This window comes from Notolepis coatsorum (assembly GCF_963971535.1).
Source record: "Notolepis coatsorum genome assembly, chromosome: 18".
Lineage (NCBI taxonomy): Eukaryota > Metazoa > Chordata > Actinopteri > Aulopiformes > Paralepididae > Notolepis > Notolepis coatsorum.
This window is the reverse complement of record NC_140182.1, coordinates 21,329,302-21,351,035: the sequence shown is the minus strand read 5'-3', so window position 1 is coordinate 21,351,035 and position 21,734 is coordinate 21,329,302. Positions and strand designations below refer to the sequence as shown.

General features: G+C 44.2%; 2 protein-coding genes across 4 annotated transcripts; one reads left to right on the top strand and one right to left on the bottom strand.

Moving 5' to 3' along the window:
- Positions 1 to 1,337: 1,337 nt before the first annotated feature.
- tdg.2 (thymine DNA glycosylase, tandem duplicate 2) lies at positions 1,338 to 15,917 on the bottom strand. Of its 3 annotated transcripts, XM_084335434.1 has the most exons (11): positions 15,820 to 15,904; positions 15,481 to 15,687; positions 14,108 to 14,448; positions 9,763 to 9,962; positions 9,519 to 9,588; positions 8,873 to 9,008; positions 7,497 to 7,579; positions 7,280 to 7,374; positions 7,004 to 7,178; positions 6,352 to 6,477; positions 1,338 to 1,810 (listed from the first exon to the last, which is right to left on the bottom strand). In XM_084335434.1, the coding sequence occupies exons 2-11, from the start codon at positions 15,534 to 15,536 to the stop codon at positions 1,716 to 1,718; spliced, it is 1,377 nt and encodes a 458-aa protein (XP_084191560.1). In that variant the 5' UTR covers positions 15,537 to 15,687; positions 15,820 to 15,904; the 3' UTR covers positions 1,338 to 1,715. The 3 variants fall into 3 exon arrangements, with proteins under 3 accessions (XP_084191560.1, XP_084191561.1, XP_084191562.1); XM_084335435.1 differs by lacking the exon at positions 1,338 to 1,810 and adding an exon at positions 2,201 to 3,508 and having other exon boundaries at positions 15,481 to 15,917; XM_084335436.1 differs by lacking the exon at positions 1,338 to 1,810 and adding an exon at positions 3,948 to 4,021 and having other exon boundaries at positions 15,481 to 15,917.
- Positions 15,918 to 16,239: 322 nt separating this feature from the next.
- On the top strand, positions 16,240 to 21,119 carry uqcc6 (ubiquinol-cytochrome c reductase complex assembly factor 6). The gene is made up of 3 exons (XM_084334434.1): positions 16,240 to 16,378; positions 17,073 to 17,208; positions 20,593 to 21,119. The coding sequence occupies exons 2-3, from the start codon at positions 17,101 to 17,103 to the stop codon at positions 20,710 to 20,712; spliced, it is 228 nt and encodes a 75-aa protein (XP_084190560.1). The 5' UTR covers positions 16,240 to 16,378; positions 17,073 to 17,100; the 3' UTR covers positions 20,713 to 21,119.
- The last annotated feature ends 615 nt before the right edge of the window (positions 21,120 to 21,734 follow it).

The window sequence follows — 21,734 nt, the reverse complement described above, 5'->3', positions numbered from 1 at the left end:
TGAGCAAGGCACTAGGACCTTATCTTCTCCAGGGATACTTATCCCGTAGTCATTAGCAGTGACCACCCAACCCCACCCCACCTACCTACCCAACCTCCAATGTACAGTTTCTAAGTCAAATGTATATAACTATATACTCTCTTTTCTGGACTCTTTTTGTATCACAATCACAAACAGTACTGTCATAAATGTATAGATGTAGCAGTACTGTCTATCTGTATGTCGTGTATGTCATATATGTTATGATGAATTGAAAATGGGGGACCCTGATGTAAACAAGACGAAAGTCTTCTCCGGTCTGCATCCCCTTAACGATTGTATGTATTGAGCTGTACTGTATTGTACATTCTGCAATCTGTTAATACAGTTTTCAATCAATCAATCAATCAATTATATACTTATTTGACAAACTTTTTTTTTCAAGAACCCCTAAATCGACCCAAATAATACTATGGCCCCCCATTTGATAATATTTTGTCTCAGGGTCCCCATCTGATAAGATTTTTGCTTTTAAATATGTATTTTCTTTTTTGTTTTTACATACGTTTTATGTCAGTGGGGAGATAACAGGAGTGAAACCTATGACCAGAATAGTCATACACATTGTGTTCCTTATCGAGGACATTTGTCTATTCTTAATTTTTCTAGGGACCTCCTGGAAAGCCCATCAATGACGCCACTTTGAGAACCAATGAGCTACATTACCCCTCTACCAGTAGTCTACTTTAAAACTCCAGGGGAGGTCATTGTGCTAAGCTAGGCTAGTTTGCAGCCAGATAGCTTTCTACTGAATGCACAGAGATTTCCCATAATGTTGGTGTGTTCTGTTAACTATTAAGGGTTCAATGTTGAATCAATCAAATGTTTCAGGCAGGTCAGAAGGCCCACACCAAGGCCTGAAACCAGCAGAGTGGTTGTCATTTCCAGCTATAACACTGGGTTCCCACTGAAACTCCCCAACATCACACAAAACTCACTACCTTAAAAGACAGTTTCCCTGAACCCAGGCCTTATTTGAACATTGTCTAACTACTAGTACATCCATCATTTCAGATCGACAGCTATGGGTTGCTATTGCTGGCCTCAGGTGCTGCCAACAGAGGTCTGTAGAAATGCACAGTATAATAAGTTACTATACAGCTAGAATGTCGTATATTATATAATATTCATATATATATACAGTATATATATAGCTATATTGTAACTTATACTGTGAATTAGTCCAGACCTCGCTTGGCAGAACCTGAGGTTCCAGCAATGCAACCTCTCCCCTATACCAACACATCAGATCTAAAGAAAAAAATGTAAACCAAGTGCAATACAAATCACACAAGTGCTTACGCCAGTTGATTTAATAGCTCTGTAATAACAAATTGGAAATTCCAGAGTACAATTACGCTTATACAAGTGATAAACCACAAAATCCCATTCGCTCAAATTATAAAAATAAGTCACACCGGACATACTGTATGAAATGTAATAAATAGTTATTTAAAAAAACAAAAAAAACACAGAAAACATTAACTGTATTTTTCAGTGACTTTCCGAAATGGAAGTCAAATTTACGGTGGGCCAGTTTTCCCTCTTTGTAACATGCATGAATAATGATGCTTCATCAGGAACCCTTTCACCCAATGGGGTTTATTATGTTTTCTTCTTCTGTGGTGTGTCAGAAGGCTTCAGCTCCGAGCTGAGGTTGAGGTACGTTGCTACTGTTAACAGTTGATGTCCGGTATCTGTTCAGCAAACGACTGGGCCATCCACTGGTCACACGCCACCTGGCCAACAACATGGTCTTTAACGTCCAATCCTGAGAAATAGCAGAAGAAAGATGAGCTAGTTATGTCGAGTGTGGATTTTTTACAATACCATCATCCATGAAATATATATATATTATAGAAACATATTGTAAAAACATATGCATACTGTATATTTCTAAGAAAATAAATACTTCCTTGTAGGGGAGCAGGAAAACTACAGCTATATTTTGCATGCCGATATATGGATAGTGATGACAAGTATTGATATTTAAAAATAAATAAATGATGAGTATATATATATATATAATTTTTATTGAAAAAAATTGCTTGACAATCCCATTTTACTGCAATAAAAATTATTGGAATGAGGTGAACAGACTGAAAATGTTATCTTATTAGATAAAACAGATGATGTATATATGTTTTTATTGCAGATTTCAGTTGGGGACATCTTACAATTGATAAAGGGTAATAAATCACAATATAGTCATATTACAATACTGTGACTAGTAATAATAATAATAATACATTTCATTTGTAATGCACCCTACATTCCTGAAAATCTCAGAGTTAAAAGAATAAAATAAAAATATAGATATATAAAAAAAAAAAAAACACATAGCAGAACAACATAATGATAAGACATAAAAACAAAAAAGGCCTTTCTAAAAAGGTAGGTCTTGAGTCCACGTTTAAAATTGTTCTCAGGTAGTTGGGGACAGCATTCCACAGTCTGGGTGCGGCCGAGCAGAAGGCTCGATCGCCCATGGTGTGCAGCTTGATTGATTTGATTTGATTTTTATTTAGTACATACAATTTATACAATAGTATAAAAACAAGGGGTACAAGGATAACATGTTGTTTCCAACATGGTCCCAAGAAGAATACAATAAATCACAAAGAAAGGGTTAAGAAGATAAGATAGATACTAGATAAAATAGACAACACAATTTTCTGAAAGAGCCTCATTACAGCATGTCATGTTCCTGTTCTTCAAGAGTGGTGGCCAAGCTCCCTCTGCAACCTATTGTTGCAGATGTCGCTTCACACCCCTCTTGAAGACAGCAATAGTGGGGGAGTTTTGGATGGCCCTGGGCAGAGAGTTCCACAGCCGGCAGGCTGTAGACAGAAAGCCATTCTGTGAATAGCTTAGTCCTGGGGGCTTTGAGGAGGTAGGCTGTGCCGGAGCGGAGGGAGCGTGAGGAGGACTGGGGGGTGAGGAGTCCTTGAGGTAGGCAGGGGCACCACCGTGTACACACTGGTGAGTGAGGAGGGAGACCTTGTGTTCCATGGGGAGCCAGTGTAGTGATCTGAGGATGGGGGGGGTGATGTGGTCATGTTTGCGCACCCTCATCAGGATCCTAGCAGCGCTATTCTGGATGGATTGCAATTTTTAAATTTTTACTAGGGATCCCGATGATGAGTGCATTACAATAGTCCAGCCTGGAGGAGACGAAGGCGTGGACGAGTTTCTCTGAATCTGCCAGAGTGAGTGAGGAGCGGAGTTTTGTGATGTTCCTGAGGTGAAAGAAAGAGGTCTTGCAGAGGTGTTTGATGTGGGTCTCGTATGTGAGGTGGGGGTCCATTTTCACGCCCAAGTTAGTGACAAGGGTGGAGAGAGGAATGTCCTGGCCGGAGAAGGAGGTGGTGGTGGTGATGGTGGATGACCGGACCTGGTGTGGGGTACCGACCAGCATGGCTTCAGTTTTGGAGCCGTTGACCTGTAGAAACCTGTGGTTCTTCCACGCCTTAGTCAAATCAAGTCAAGAGTTTTATTTGTCACGGCATACAAGCATACAGTGAAATGCGGGAGGTCATGCCCGCAGCGATTGTGCAATAATACAAGTAATAAGAATAGGAATGAGAATAAGACATTTGTGCAAGGGCGGCTGATTGGCGCAGTGGGCAAGGCGCTCGCCTCTAACGCAGGAGACGCTGGGTTCGAGCCCAGCACTCGGCGTTGCTACCGGCTGGCCGGTCGTTCATACTAACACAATTGGCAAGTGTTAGAGGGTTGGAGAGCCGGTGGGTGGGGATTTGACGTTGTGGACAGCGACTCCTACAGGTCGGTTTGGTGACGCCGGTGCGACGGAAGCAGGAAGTGACGGGGGGCAGCGTGAGCCTCCCACGCGTTACTCTTCGCCACTGTGAGTTCGAGCTGCTGCGGTGAAAAGATGCGACAGGCTGCCTCCTCGTGTACCGGAGGGGACACGTGATGCAAGGCTTCTGTCCTCACTACACCGACCTGTGGGAGGCATAGTCTAGCAACGTTCAAGACAGGGGAGGGAAGAATTGGATATACGAAATTGGGATGAGAGAAAAATAGAAAATGGGGAGAAAAAGTGGATAAAAAAAAAAGACATTTGTGCAATAATACAAGTAATAAGAATAAGACATAACAGGTATAATGTACATACAGTTTACAAAAAGCATGATAAGACATGCTAAGGTCAGGCGATAGTGCAGTACAATGTTAGCTACGGATGAGGCACTGGGTCTTATGTACACTACTATACAATACTATACAATCTACAGTTTTTTTTATCATCCACTTTTTCTCCCATTTTCTATATTTTCTCCCATCCCAATTTCGTATCATCCAATTCAACCCTCCCCTGTCACGAACGCTGTTTCTTGCCTCCCACAAGCCGGCTGCAATGTGGACTAAGTCATACATAGCACAAGTCCCCTCCGGTACATGAGGTAACAGCAGTCGCACCACTCCCGTTCTTTTTTATTTTTTAAAGTGACCTTTTCATTGTGTAAAGTGACCGTTGAGTGTGAGCGTGTGCAGTGTGTGTGTGTGTTCATGCTAAAGTGACTGTTAGTGTGTGAGCGTATACAGTGTGTGTGTTGTAAGCGGTCAGTGTGGGGGGTGATGAAGGTGAAGATGGTAAAATCTGGATGTACAGCTGGGTGTCGTCAGCATAGCAGTGGAACGACACACCGTGCCGGCTGATGAGTATAAGTATTGTGATGATATCCTATCATGGGGCCTCTCGTGATTCCCACCCCTGTTTCCTTGTATTAAAATAGTTAAAGAAAATAGACCATTTTGAATGAAATGGCACCATGACAATTGTATTACAAGATAACGACGTAATAAAGATGTCATATCATTGTAATTTGTACTGGAAAATACCATTATACTGTATATTATACAAAAACCATTATACTGTCAAAAAAAAAAAAAAAAATATTGTGATATATTTTGGCCATAATATAGACCAGCTCTAGTAGCCTAGATATACTGTATACACTGTATACACACATATACTGTAGACACTTATCTACGTGTTCTGTCATTTTCAGTCAGAAGTCACAATGGATCATTTGCATATGTTGCAATATGTTGATGTTTTCAGTAAAAATGTAAATACTGGCCTAAAGTCATATTTGACTAAAACAACAACAACATTTTGGCCGCAAACGAGGGGTGTCAAATACATGTCCAAAAACATCTAAGAAACAGTTTGGCAACACTTGATCTTCAGCAGAACATACTGTAGCTCACTAGACATTAGGAGGAGGGAAATGGTAAAGGTATTGTTAGAAAGTTGTAATCCCCCCCCTTTCAAAATCAGTGTGTACATTTCAGAAAGTGTCTGTCTGCGAGCGAGCTACAAATACAACACCAGATAAATAGTTCAAAGGATACCATATATCGGTATATCACCCATATTTGGTTGGTCCAAAACAACAACAACCTCAAGATAAGAAACACAATTTTCACAACAGCATGAAAAGTGCAACGGGGTGTGTGTGTGTGTGCGTGCGACTGTGCGTCCATACCCACCAAAAGTCAGGAAGGTTTCAGGAAGACATTGGGTGCGTTAAGTAACCGAGCGGCTCAGCTTCACTCACTTAACGGGGTTGCTCAGTTCCGCTCACTCTGAGACCGTTGCGGAGCACTTTCTGACTAGGCTCAGTATATGGAAGAAATGGATCCTACACAGATGCACTTACATCTGTCAAATGCGGATGGGTCATTAAAGGCAGTTGCTCAGTGCTCAGTGATTCCAAAATGCACTCATGATGAGCATCCTCACTGCGAGCACTCAGTTACTTAACACGCCCCTTGTATACAGACATAGTTAAGATAAGATATTCCTTCATTGATCTTGGGGAAATTCAGGCGTCATAGCAGCATAGGGGAAGGGGGAGGGGAAGTACAGGTATGGGCAGGGTAATAGTAGAAATATATAAATATAGGCAATAAAATGAGTTGTGATGATGATGTCAAGGGTATAGGGCTTGGGGAGTCGGTGGGGAAATGGTTACTATGTGTTGCTACGGATGCCGGTCACTATTTTTGGTGGGTTACTTCGATCAATTTGTACTGAGAAATGACTAAAACGGCTAAATGTACAAAAAGGGAGGATGGGATGTAGAAACAGAAGGGAGAAGGTTTCTCTCATGATGGTCGTGGTATTCTTCGTAGCAGCTTTTCACACAACAGGACTTCTAGACCATCTTTTATAAAAAAAAAAAGAATTCCGCCCAACACACACAGTCAACCGGAGTGATTGTCTATATAGAAGGCAGCTTTGTGACGTTCCCACCATAGTGACTCTGTAATCATAGCTCTCACCTGTGTCTTTGGTGGGGGGAATGGTGCAGTGGCTGGTGCCTTGCCTGGCCTCCCCGTGCGCCCCGCCACAGTTCTCATACTCTGGGTCCGTCTGCTCCTCCTTGATAGCGAGCCTCTTAGCATCCTCTGTTGCAACAGAGCAAATACAAATTGTGGGTGGGAAGGGAGTAAGGAAGGAAGGAAGGAAGGAAGGAAGGAAGGAAGGAAGGAAGGAAGGAAGGAAGGAAGGAAGGAAGGAAGGAAGGAAGGAAGGAAGGAAGGAAGGAAGGAAGGAAGGAAGGAAGGAAGGAAGGGAAAAATGAAGGAGACATCATCTTAAAGAGATGTAACCACATTTGTAAAAGATGATACATTACAAACCAAATCTTCATGATTTAGTATTTATAGGTGTGCTACCTGATGAGAATATTAATATAGTTGCAGTGTTGTGATACTCCAACAGGCTAAGCGTGGCTGCCTATGCATTGCATAACGTTTTAGGGTGCAACGCAAAAGTAGTGTCACTAATTATTTCTCTCAGGGAGTAATATAAGTAAAATAATTTGTTACTTCTTTTAATTCATTACACTTTGTTACAAATGTGTAACGACCCAGACACTGTTCAGCGCTGTCTAAACAACTGCATGTCGGTCTTGAACTCTTGATCGTTTACCTTTTGCCAGCTGCAGGTCGAAGGAGTACTCTGTCTCTTCCACTTCCTTGGTGGGTTTCACCACGCCTTTGATCTCGTCCCGTAGCTCCTTCAGACGGATGTAGAAATGCACCTTGTCCTGAGCACGGGGAAACTGGGCACACCGCGGGCTTGACGATGGCATCAGGTAGCACACCTGTACAGACAATGCAATGGCGTCAAAGATTCTAGGTACGTTTGTGTGATCAATCCGTCTTCAGGATTACTCGACTCTTGGCGGCAGCAGAGGTACCTTACCGTTCCAGTTTCTGGAATTTTGTATGGCTGTACGCCAAACTCGAGATTCTTTGCCTTCACACCGAAGACCTCTTTGCAGAAGATTTCATAAATGCCTGCCAAAAAAACAACGAGAAGAATGTTTATGATACTTTTTAAGTTTCACAAACTAAAATACCCAATATTTCTATTTCAAATCAAACAAATGGTAAAATAAGGTTTAATGTGCCGTGTTTACATTTCCCGTTGAAAGCTGCTATAAGTGGCTTGTATTTCTGCAACTTCTCGAGTAACTGCCGGCCCCCTTCACGGATCTCTTTGCTGTGACAAAAAAAAATGCTTAGATATAGATACAAGACATGACAATAAGCTTCAGAGACAGGACATGACAATAAGCTTTAGAGACAGGACATGACAATAAGCTTTAGAGACAAGACATGACAATTAGCTTTAGAGACAGGACATGACAATAAGCTTTAGAGACAGGACATGACAATAAGCTTTAGAGACAGGACATGACAATAAGCTTTAGAGACAAGACATGACAATAAGCTTTAGAGACAGGACATGACAATAAGCTTTAGAGACAGGACATGACAATAAGCTTTAGAGGCAGGACATGACAATAAGCTTCAGAGACAGGACATGACAATAAGCTTCAGAGACAAGACATGACAATAAGCTTCAGAGACAGGACATGACAATAAGCTTTAGAGGCAGGACATGACAATAAGCTTCAGAGACAGGACATGACAGTTAGCTTTAGAGACAGGACATGACAATAAGCTTCAGAGACAGGACAATAAGCTTTAGAGACAGGACATGACAGTTAGCTTTAGAGACAGGACTTGACAATAAGCTTCAGAGACAGGACATGACAATAAGCTTTAGAGACAGGACAGTTAGCTTTAGAGACAGGACATGACAGTTAGCTTTAGAGACAGGACATGACAATAAGCTTTAGAGACAGGACATGACTTAGCTTTAGAGACAAGACATGACAATAAGCTTTAGAGACAGGACATGACAATAAGCTTTAGAGACATGACAGTTAGCTTTAGAGACAGGACATGACAATTAGCTTTAGAGACAGCACATGACTTAGCTTTAGAGACAGGACATGACAATAAGCTTTAGAGACAGGACATGACAATAAGCTTCAGAGACAGGACAATAAGCTTTAGAGACAGGACATGACAGTTAGCTTTAGAGACAGGACTTGACAATAAGCTTCAGAGACAGGACATGACAATAAGCTTTAGAGACAGGACAGTTAGCTTTAGAGACAGGACATGACAGTTAGCTTTAGAGACAGGACATGACAATAAGCTTTAGAGACATGACAGTTAGCTTTAGAGACATGACATGACAATAAGCTTTAGAGACATGACATGACTTAGCTTTAGAGACAGGACATGACAATAAGCTTTAGAGACAGGACATGACAATAAGCTTTAGAGACATGACAGTTAGCTTTAGAGACAGCACATGACTTAGCTTTAGAGACAGGACATGACAATAAGCTTTAGAGACAAGACATGACAATTAGCTTTAGAGACAGGACATGACTATTAGCTTTAGAGACAGGACAAATAACCGTTTATACAGATTTACCTGGAGAGGTCCTTGCTGCCAGGCGTGGTTCTCTCCACCATGTTGGTGAAGCCGATGCCGTAGCTCTCAGGAAGGCTCTGGTCGTGCATGAAGTTGAGCTGTTCAGCAGTCAAACCAGAAAGAAACAAACACTTCCCTGGTGACAAAAAAAAAATATGTCAAATGGCAAAAAACATTAATTTTCACTTTCATCAAACTGAAAAGGGAGGACCTGGCATTCTGTTCTTGTAACCTTTATTGATCCAGAGACGTTTGACTGAGTTTCACACTCTAGCTAGTGCCTCCCTTACCTACATTCATGATTCATGGATGGATGGATTCTTGGTAATCTACCATTAATATACATTAAAAGTGAGGAGATGCTTTCGGGAACTCAAGCCTTGATATGCTGAGTGATGTGAAAATCTAAATCGGCAACTCATGCAGGCATATAACTACAAGTCCATGTGGACTTTCCACACTTTCAACAGCACACAGCTGTTGTTAATGCCCTCAGACTTTAAAAAACATATCTAGCAAAAATGCTACGTGGAAATGACATTCAAGATTCATGTTGGTAATTGCACTCAGGGATCTACCATTAATATGCTGTACATAATAGCATAGCGCAGTCAATTAAATGCAATGAAATTGCACTGCACCGTACAGAAATGGTTTCCTGGGTTGGGATAATGGCGTCCTTTGAAGGCTGATAACAGTCCTGGGTTGATTCCAACCTGAGGAGAAACATGAAGCCGTTACCATAGCAACAGAGACAAATACCTTTTTCCCCCTCCCTGCGACTAAGAGACTCTGAGATGCACGTGTGTACAACTAGAATTCCCTCAGAGCTGCATCATTTCACCTCGCTGAATCAAAATGTATTTGCCAATCCTCAATAGGTAACTCACTATCAAAATGTCAAGATTGTAGGTAATCACGTCGGGCAGGGTTTTGGCCATGACCTCAGCCACTGACATGCCGTTGAAGCGGTTGAGAGCCCTCTTGGCCTTCTTCTGGGCCTCGTTCTGGTCGTGTTCCTCCTGCGCCTCCCCCTCCTCCAACTTCTGCTTTGGGGGCCTCCCTCGCTTCCTCTTCCCTGGTGTCGCAGCTAGGAGAGGAGAGGAGAGGAGAGGAGAGGAGAGGAGAGGAGAGGAGAGGAGAGGAGAGGAGAGGAGAGGAGAGGAGAGGAGAGGAGAGGAGAGAAGAGGAGAGAGGAGAGAGGAGAGAGGAGAGAGGAGAGAGAGGAGAGGAGAGGAGAAGAGAAGAGGAGAAATGTCACACATTTTCTTTTTTTTGACAATAAGCTTTAGAGACAGGACATGACAGTTAGCTTTAGAGACAGGACAGTTAGCTTTAGAGACAGGACAGTTAGCTTTAGAGACAGGACAGTTAGCTTTAGAGACAGGACAGTTAGCTTTAGAGACAGGACATGACAGTTAGCTTTAGAGACAGGACAGGACAGTTAGCTTTAGAGACAAGACATGACAGTTAGCTTTAGAGACAGGACAGTTAGCTTTAGAGACAGGACAGTTAGCTTTAGAGACAGGACAGTTAGCTTTAGAGACAGGACATGACAGTTAGCTTTAGAGACAGGACAGGACAGTTAGCTTTAGAGACAAGACATGACAGTTAGCTTTAGAGACAGGACAGTTAGCTTTAGAGACAGGACAGTTAGCTTTAGAGACAGGACAGTTAGCTTTAGAGACAGGACATGACAGTTAGCTTTAGAGACAGGACATGACAGTTAGCTTTAGAGACAGGACATGACAGTTAGCTTTAGAGACAGGACATGCCAGTTAGCTTTAGAGACAGAACATGATAGTTAGCTTTAGAGACAGGACTTGACCATTAGCTTTGTTCTCTTTTGTAAACCACCTCAGTACTACAGTATATCACCTCAGTACAACAGTAAATCACCTCAGTACTACAGTATATCACCTCAGTACTACAGTATATCACTACTGGACACTCTATATACTGTATGTTATACTGCTGACACTGGTGTAAACAGTACTAAAGTATATACTGCATATTATGGTAAATGTGGGAAAAGTGTGATTTTGCATATTTCCCCGGATATTTGCACATTCCCAGTCAGTTGTGTGGCCAATAATCTTTTAATAAGGCTCTAATACAGTGAACACTTGATGGTTTATATCATAATCGGATTCAATTCACATCTTTATACACATTTTGTTTATAAAAAACGAATCCTTACCTTTACCTTAACCTCACTAGAGACGCCACAACTAACCCTAACCTAAAATGACCCTTACCTTAATCTCACTAGAGACTGAGACATATAGTCCAACTGTAATATATCCACCACACAGCGAGTGATACATATAGTCCAACTGTCTTAATATAGACACCACATAGTGATACATAGTCCAACTGTCTAATATAGACACCACATAGAGTGATACATAGTCCAACTGTCTAATATAGACACCACAGAGAGTGATACATATTGTCCAACTGTCTAATATACACTACACAGAGAGTGATACATATAGTCCAACTGTTGAATGTAGACACCACATAGAGTGATACATATAGTAGTCCAACTGTCGAATATAGACACCACATAGAGAGTGAGACCTATAGTCCAACTGTCTAATATACACCACACAGAGTGATACATATTGTCCAACTGTCTAATATACACCACAGAGTGATACATATTGTCCAACTGTCTAATATACACCACACAGAGTGATACACATATTGTCCAACTGTCGAATGTAGACACCACATAGTGATACATATAGTAGTCCTGTCCAACTGTCGAATATAGACACCACATACATATACTCCAAATGTCTAATATAGACACCACATAGAGTGATACATATAGTAGTCCAACTGTCTAATATAGACACCACATAGAGTGATACATATAGTCCAACTGTCTAATATAGACACCACATAGAGTGATACATATAGTCCAACTGTCTAATATAGACACCACATAGAGAGTGATACATATAGTCCAACTGTCTAATATAGACACCACATAGAGAGTGATACATAGGCCCAATCCCAATTCCCTTCCCCCTACTCCTAGTTTTGGAGTGTCCTCGACTGGATAGTGGCACTTTAGAACTGAGACACAAGGGGAAGGGGTTGAAATCTTTACCTAGAAAATGGGACACCCCTTGTTACGTCATCAGTAGTAAAATAATGTAAAGGACTAACATATTTCTGTAGTAATACGAGTACCCATCAGCTTATTTGTTTTTTTTGCAGGGCCTAGAAACTTAACGTACAGTGTAGTTACATATACTAGTGATAGGCCAACCAACGTATTTATTGTATGTATAAAACACAGCACTTTATTTACATCTTATTTTGAGATTATGTTAATTCTGTGCCTACTGCCTACAATTATTATTTTCTTAATTTGAACCGAAATGTAGTGGAACTGGAATTTTTGGAACGGTGCGCGTCTGGAGAGAAAAGGCCACACACGACCATCATACATTTTTTTCTAGTTGTAATAATAATTCTTGGAAAGGTGCGTGTCTGGAGAAAAGTGAGAAAGAAAAGAGCGACATGCGATTCAGTGCATTTCCTCAAAGGGAAAGGTGTTATGAAAGGTGTTATGAAAGGTGTTATGAAAGGTGTTATGAAATGTGTTATAAAAGGTGTTATGAAATGTGTTATAAAAGGTGTTATGAAAGGTGTTATGACAAGTTCAAAAACCAAATATACTGATATATATGTATCACATACGCCAATGCCGTAAAAATATACATATCACTACAGAAACTTAAGTCTTTTACGTTTCGAGTCAGCATCTGAAAACACTTGCAGGGCTACACGACCCCTGCCCCTTGATCTGTGTGCGCTGATGTCCTGCTGTCAGTGTACTATGTGTGACTACATTCTCATACTGTGAAACTCTGTCAACTGTCGCTATCTCTTTTCTGTATCGTCACAGAGACAAATTCCTGTACATTCTTTTTTTTTTTATCCACTTTTTCTCCCATTTTCTATATTTTCTCCCATCCCAATTTCGTATCATCCAATTCAACCCTCCCCTGTCACGGACGCTGTTTCTTGCCTCCGCACAATTGGAGGGGGGCTCCCCACCCTCCAGAACATTTACAACAAGCGTTGCAGGGGCAAGGCTAAGAGAATCATTAAAGACTCCAGTCACCCGAACAACTGCCTCTTTGAACTGCTGCGGTCAGGCAAGCGATACCGGAGTCTCAAGGCGAGCACAGAAAGACTCAGAAGAAGCTTCTATCCCCAGGCCATCAGGCTGCTAAACGAACAATGAACACTACACAACAACAACCATCAAACGCACATAGCACACACATCCACACGCACACACTCACTTTAAACAAACACACTGTAGCACCCACCCCACACACTTTATAGCACACACTCACTTTAAACAAACACACTGTAGCACCCACTCCCCACACTTTATATTTATTGATGAAGGATTGCACTACAACTCGTACACCTTACTGTAAATTGTACCTAAATTGTACCTCATCCCATTTCTGCTTTGCACTATATAGTACTGTACATTAGTACACTGCATAGTATTGTATATTATATGGTAACTCAGTTACGTCTATTCTGCATCGAACATTGTACATATGTCTATACTGAACACTGTGACCTCATTTTCTACTTTTCTACTTCTAAATTACATGCTATACTATGTTATTTGATACTATCTTGTCTAGCACAGTCTCTGGAGCGTAACAGTAAGAAGCATTTTGTATGAAAGTATTCTGTACTTCTGTATGACAACTATTAAAGAAACTTGAAACTTGAAACTCCCACAAGCCGGCTGCAATGTGGACTAAGTCATACATAGCACAAGTCCCCTCCGGTACTTGAGGTAACAGCAGTCGCATCTTTTCACCTGCGCAGCTCGATCTCTCAGTGGCGAGGAGTAACGCGTGGGAGGCTCACGCTGCCCCCGACACTTCCTGATTCTACTGCGCAGGCGCACCAACCGACCTGTAGGAGTCGCTGTCCACAACGCCCGATCCCCACCCATCAGTTTCCCACCCCCTAATACGGCCAATGTGTATTAGTACGGACGACCAGCTAAACTGAAAGCAAATGTGGAGCGCTGGGCTCGAACTGACGAGCCCAGCGTCTCCAGCATTTCGTGGCGAGCGCCTTGCCCACTACGCCACGTAGCCGCCCTACAAATTCCTGTACATTCATTGTTTTTGATGAAAATAAAAAAGGGCTTTGGGGATTCCGAAGCTACACTAGTACCTTGGGCTGGATGGTCGGACTGAGGCTGGTTGTGAAAGCGGGGTTCCTGGAGCTCTGTGAACTCGCGAAGAGGATCATGTTGGACAGCGGGGGGCTCCTGGTGGCCCCTGAAGTCCGGCTGGAAGTCCAGCTCCTGGTGGTGGTGGTGTTGTTGGTGTTGGTGATGGTAGTTTTGCTGCGTGGGGTGGTTCTGGTGTGAAACGAAGCCTGGGTGATGAGGCTGCTCCTGGTGGACAGAGAGCTCGGTCATCACCGGTTCTTCTCTGGACCCTTCATACTGGCCCATGTTGTGGTACTGCATCACATGCTGAGCCTGGGGCCGCTGCTGGTACGACTGGTACCTGGAGAGAGAAACGGAGAGACATCACAATGTGTTTTTTTCAATTGGAACGTAGGGGTCACACAGTAGGCCTGTCCATGCCTACCTGCTTGTAGCTACTCTTAACACGGCATTGTATTCTCTCTGCATTGCATTGCATTTGTTGCACCATAAGTGAAACTCCACTTAACCTCGATGGTTCCCGGCTGTATATGTACAACTACCCTAGTATGCCTGCTTCATATCACAGGCCGGGCAAATTAACATAGACTCAGATGAACTTTTGATCTCCCAGGCGACAGTATGTCATGTAATTTCCTTTTACTTACTCAGAAGAATTTTATATTACCGGAACATGATCAAACCCAGGCCGCGCCCAGTAAATTCTATTGAGATTTTGAGAAGTTGGACCGACAACATTGGGGTAAGCTTTTGACCAATATGTGGTCCGGATTTTATGTTTAGGTAATACAAAATGCTTCCGAGTAAGTCAAATGAAATCACATGACATACTGTCGCCCGGGAGATCAAAAGTTAATTTCAGTCTGTGTTCATTTGCCCGGCTGTGATATGAAGCGAGCACATAATACATATACAGGTCGATTATGCAGCCGGGAACCAGCCAGGCTTAATCCGGCTAGGTTTAAGCAGTTTCACAAGGGCTTTAGTGTGAGCAGCACATAACCTGTGCACCAGCAATAATAATAGTTAAAAGTTGTTCTTTCAAGCATCAATTAACCTGTAATGCCATTTAGAATGGAACAAAGAGGCATACTTAAACAAATGGGTAAAATTATTAGGATAACTATGTTGACAGACAAAGTTCACAATGCATTGTGATTCCTAATATGAAGTCGACTCTATCATAGGCCTGCAGGCAAAGGGGGGCATGCTTTCTGTATACATTTTGGAAAAGGCTATGAGCCGTTGTGTAGGCCTATGTATGTATAACAGTTGCTGCAATGACATTTATTAATTTAATTCCATGCATGATTTAAGATGAAAACGTCACACGGAAGGAAGGAAAGTTTCCCTGGGATGGACAACAACTCACCACTGCTGGAGATAATCCGTAGGAGCTGTCATTGACGTGTATTGCTTCTCTTCCATGGTTTACGTGGATCGATTACTATTCGTCCAGCTGTCACAGTGAGTATGTGCCTTTCTTTGTCATCGACGGCATAGACGGGAGGAAGACTGTCTGTCTATTTGATGATTGCTATCACCACCCCAGCACAAAGACTGGTGATGGTAGGAGCTACTACAGGAAGGATTGATTACCAACCACAAACAAAACATTAGGCTACACAGTCCCGAGTAGAACCTGGTTTTAAATTGCAGGGGGAGGCAATCGAACGTATAAATAAAGGAATTTATTTATGATAAGACGTACCTGTTACTGTTATACATGTTCCTCTTTTTTTGTTTATTTCAAATGGAGAGACAGAGGGGCTACAATGGCTCCCAAAACAAAGACCATTTAAACATCGATTCATCACATCGGCTCGTCTGTGATATGCCGCTTGTGAGCGACGGGTTTGAGTGTCGCCACCCACGGGCTGGAGTGTGAACTGCTCGTACTAAGAATAAATAGGGGTTTTTGACGTCTTAAACACAAAACCTCATTCTCATTTCAATGAAAACAAATAACCATTTATTCTTCAGTAAAGTATACGAGTAGCTAAATAAACGCAATTAATACCAACAATGAGTCTTTTTGGTTCGAACTCATACAGAAGAAAATGAACACTAGATGGCGACAGAGTATGATTTCACGGCAGATCCAACAACATACTATCCATAGAAGAAAACCAAGACAAGCAGGCTGTAAGGACAGTGACCTGTTAGTGTGTGCTGTGCTCCAATGACATACTCTCATCATATGGGTTTCTGTTGGTGAACGACTTGAAATGTATTGGATTTGTTTCTTCCCTGTCTGAAAAGAAAGCAAGGTAACACAGCTATTTATTAATTGACTGCCAATAATGATCTGTGGGTCATAAACTGGCAATAACTAGTATTAGCCAGATTAAGCTAGCTAGCTTGTTGTGATGTACAACAACCAGGCAGTGTTGTTGTGATTTTGCTCAGACATGTTAACTAAAAGTCTTGCTCAACCCACTTAATGTGTAGGTTCTATACATTAAACCTTAGATGTGCATGACTGAGGAGATGGTAATCTGCTCATCCTCCCATGTAACCTACCATGTTAAAATGTCTGGAGGTGTTTGCTTTATTAAAGGTGCACTGATTCTGAAATCACGTGCATAGATTTGATTATAGGTTGCTGTTTTGAGTTACTTTTCCCATTTGACTGTAGTAGACAGTTAGTTTAATAGGTCTCAAATAAATAAAATCACACACAAAGATGTGTCCTGTGTGGAGCTCAGTGGGTAAGGGGTTCCATGACCTTTGGAGCTCCATTGTTAGAACACGGCTCCATGACTAGACTAAGGGGTTCTGGGGGCCAACTGGGGACTGATGCTGCTTTGGATACAGGCATCCACCAAATGGAATATGTTATGTTATGTAAAAATTAAAAAAGCTAATACACCACCTCTGCTACAAGCTAGTGTCCCAAGGCTACTAATTGGACTATAGTTGTACTTATTGGGTAATTATTAATCATGACCTCTCTTCCTCTAGGCTCAGTGGAACCCATCCGTCTGTGGAGATGCCAGCCGGCGTGTCGTGGCCTCGCTACCTGAGGATGCTGGGGGCCAGTATCCTGGCTATGTTTGCAGGGGCACAGGCTGTCCACCAGTACTACAGACCTGATCTGGTGAGGCCGCCTACAGTCCAAAAGTGATCTATTTTGCCTGCAGTTTAAAGGGGAACACCACCCAAATTAAGAACTACAACTATCAGAGTGTCTCAGAACTAGTAAAGGTTTTTTCACTCTGTAAAGGTGAGTCATTTTAAAAGAACTCCAAGGCACTCTGGGTGGAAACCCTTCACTAGTACTGAGCCACTCATCTTATCAATATTCTTTATTGACTTCAAACCTGAATGTATAGCTGCGGCCATCAGCTCCGGCCATAGGTCGCTCTGTCAGTTGGTTGGTCGTTACACAATTTTTTTTTTTTTTTAAACAAAACACATGGCGCACTGTCTATACCATTGTTTAGGGAAAGCCCTGTGTGTGTTTATGCCAATTGGCTGAAAGGGGGCGTTGCAACGGGAGTGGCCTATCACAAAAAGGCACATAACTTCCAAATGGATTCACAGACTTGCACAAGATTTTGTGGAAAGGTTGGTCATAACCCAAAGGACAGCCGGTTAACTATAAACTATAAACCCACCAACAACTCTCCCCCCCAACCACTGACCCCTCCCTCCCTGATGAGCTCAATAACTTTTATGCCCGATTTGACAGGGACAACCAGGAGGCGCCCACCAAGGCTGCCCTCCCTGCTGACCGCCAACCCCTCACTCTCTCCCCCACCAAGGCTGCCCTCCCTGCTGACCGCCAACCCCTCACTCTCTCCCCCACCAAGGCTGCCCTCCCTGCTAACCGCCAACCCCTCACTCTCTCCCCCACCAAGGCTGCCCTCCCTGCTAACCGCCAACCCCTCACTCTCTCCCCCACCAAGGCTGCCCTCCCTGCTAACCTCCAACCCCTCACTCTCTCCCCCACCAAGGCTGCCCTCCCTGCTAACCTCCAACCCCTCACTCTCTCCCCCACCAAGGCTGCCCTCCCTGCTAACCTCCAACCCCTCACTCTCTCCCCCACCAAGGCTGCCCTCCCTGCTAACCGCCAACCCCTCACTCTCTCCCCCACCAAGGCTGCCCTCCCTGCTAACCGCCAACCCCTCACAGTCTCTCCCCCACCAAGGCTGCCCTCCCTGCTAACCGCCAACCCCTCACTCTCTCCCCCATTAAGGCTGCCCTCCCTGCTAACCTCCAACCCCTCACTCTCTCCCCCACCAAGGCTGCCCTCCCTGCTAACCGCCAACCCCTCACTCTCTCCCCCACCAAGGCTGCCCTCCCTGCTAACCGCCAACCCCTCACTCTCTCCCCCACCAAGGCTGCCCTCCCTGCTAACCGCCAACCCCTCACTCTCTCCCCCACCAAGGCTGCCCTCCCTGCTAACCGCCAACCCCTCACTCTCTCCCCCACCAAGGCTGCCCTCCCTGCTAACCGCCAACCCCTCACTCTCTCCCCCACCAAGGCTGCCCTCCCTGCTAACCGCCAACCCCTCACTCTCTCCCCCACCAAGGCTGCCCTCCCTGCTAACCGCCAACCCCTCACAGTCTCTCCCCCACCAAGGCTGCCCTCCCTGCTAACCGCCAACCCCTCACTCTCTCCCCCACCAAGGCTGCCCTCCCTGCTAACCGCCAACCCCTCACTCTCTCCCCCACCAAGGCTGCCCTCCCTGCTAACCGCCAACCCCTCACTCTCTCCCCCACCAAGGCTGCCCTCCCTGCTAACCGCCAACCCCTCACTCTCTCCCCCACCAAGGCTGCCCTCCCTGCTAACCGCCAACCCCTCACTCTCTCCCCCACCAAGGCTGCCCTCCCTGCTAACCGCCAACCCCTCACTCTCTCCTCCACCAAGGCTGCCCTCCCTGCTAACCGCCAACCCCTCACTCTCTCCCCCACCAAGGCTGCCCTCCCTGCTAACCGCCAACCCCCCACTCTCTCCCCCACCAAGGCTGCCCTCCCTGCTAACCGCCAACCCCCCACTCTCTCCCTCACCAAGGCTGCCCTCCCTGCTAACCGCCAACCTTCACTAGCTCAGGCAGTTGTCCCAGCATGCTTTAAAACCACACTCCTCTGCTACATGCCTCAATGACTTCCGCCCTGTTGCACTCACCCCCATTATCATGAAGCGCTTTGAGAGGCTGGTCCTGGCTCACCTCAAATCTGGTCTCTCACCCTCACTGGCCAGTCACCAATTTGTCTACCGTGAGAACAGGATCACAGAGGATGCTACTCCTCAGTGCTACACTCCTCCCTCTCCCACCTGGAGGAGAGTAACACCCATGTGAGAACACTGTTCATCGATTTCAGCTCAGCATTCAACACCATCATCCCCTCCAAACTCATCTCCAAACTTGGTGACCTCGTGGGAACCAAGGACCTCGACATTAACCCATCTGTCTGCAACTGGATACTCGATTTCCTAACTAACAGACCCCAGTTTGTTAGGATAGACAATCTCACCTCCTCCACCCCTGAACCATTATCAACTTTGCAGACAACACAGCGATGAGTCGGCCTACAGGGAGGAGGTCCAGCACCTGGCGGCGTGGTGTGACAACAACAACCTGGCCCTCGACACCAAGAAAACCAAGGAGCTCATCCTGGACTTCAGGAAGACTAGAGCCGGCGCACAACCCTCCCCTGTCACGAACGCTGTTTCTTGCCTCCCACAAGCCGGCTGCAATGTGGACTAAGTCATACATAGCACAAGTCCCCTCCGGTACTTGAGGTAACAGCAGTCGCATCTTTTCACCTGCGCAGCTCGATCTCTCAGTGGCGAGGAGTAACGCTGCCCCCGACACTTCCTGATTCTACTGCGCAGGCGCACCAACCGACCTGTAGGAGTCGCTGTCCACAACGCCCGATCCCCACCCATCAGTTTCCCACCCCCTAATACGGCCAATGTGTATTAGTACGGACGACCAGCTAAACTGAAAGCAAATATGGAGCGCTGGGCTCGAACAGGCAAGCCCAGCGTCTCCAGATTTCGTGGCGAGCGCCTTGCCCACTACGCCACGTAGCCGCCCTTATGTGTGTGTTAACTCTTAATGCAAGCATGCATATACCTGCATGTATCGCAGCTATTGCAAATTTGTGCTTGTTCTAAAGACCACTTGTAGATACAAACGGGACCCAAGTGCTACATCCATTCTCCTACTCTTATCTTCTGAACGCACTGTGTGGAGGACTGTCTCAAATGTTCACCATATGTTGATCAAAACAATATTTCTACGGAATGCGAACAAGTCATCCACAACTATGTAGAGTTTGTGCCATACATGATGAGTATTAAGTTAAATTTATACTCGAACGTCAAATTGGTGGAGATGTGCAGCTGATGCCAAATAATTTACAGAAAAATGTTAGCTAAGGAAATGTAAAATGTTGTCAGGCGATGCCGACATGGAGTTTCACTGGTCTACACATCGTAAACGTTTGCTGTTGTGTTTTCTCTCTGTCAGAGTATACCAGATGTTCCACCCAGGCCTGGGGAGCTGAGGACAGAACTGCTGGGGTATAAAGCCAGAGAAGAGGCCGCCGCTGCCATGGAGCAGCTGAAATCTGAACAGAAATTGGACTGATTTATAATTCATGTGACCTCAGTGAAGGACACTGAATCAAATGGACTATACTGTACATTGAGGGGGGGGGGGCATTGTTTTGTTAGCGTTCTCTGATGGAACCCACAGAAATGGAGTAACTTGCAGCTTGGTTGGCATTCATCTGTTCAAGGATAAGGACTTTGATGCTGTTTTACCAGAGTTTCAAGTTCAAGTTTCTTTAATATTTGTCATACAGAAGTACAGAATACTTTTATACAAAATGCTTCTTACTGTTACGCTCCAGAGACTGTGCAAGACAAGATAAGTATGAAATAAAATAACATAGTAAAATTAGAAGTAAAAAAATGAGGTCACAGTGTTCAGTTTAGACATATGTACAATGTTCGATGCAGAATAGACGTAGTTACCATACAATATACAATACTGTGCAGTGTACTAATATACAATACTATATAGTGCAAGGCAGAAATGGGACGAGGTGCAATTTAGGTACAATTCACAGTAGGTGTACGAGTTGTAGTGCAAATCCTTTATCAATAAATATAAAGTGTAAAGTGTGTTTGTGTGATCTAAAGTGTGGAGAGTGGGTGCTGCAGTGTGTTGTTTGTTTGAGTGAGTGTGTGCATGTGGGTGTGTGTGCTGTGTGCATTTGATGGTTGTTGCATAGTGTTTATTGTTCGTTTAGCAGCCTGATGGCCTGGGGATAGAAGCTTCTTCTGAGTCTTTCTGTGCTCGCCTTAAGACTCCGGTATCGCTTGCCTGACCGCAGCAGTTCAAAGAGGCAGTTGTTCGGGTGGCTCGAGTCCTTAATAATTCTCTTAGCCTTCCCCTTGCACCGCTTGTTGTAAATGTTCTGGAGGGTGGGAAGCCCCCCTCCAATTGTGCGTTCGGCTGAACGTGTCACTCTTTGTAGTCTGCTACGGTCTTGTGCAGTGCTATTCCCAAACCAGGAGGTGATGTTGCCGGTCAGGATGCTCTCTATTGTACATGAGTAGAAGTTCCTAAGGATCTTCTGACTGACTTGGAACTTCCTTAGGCGC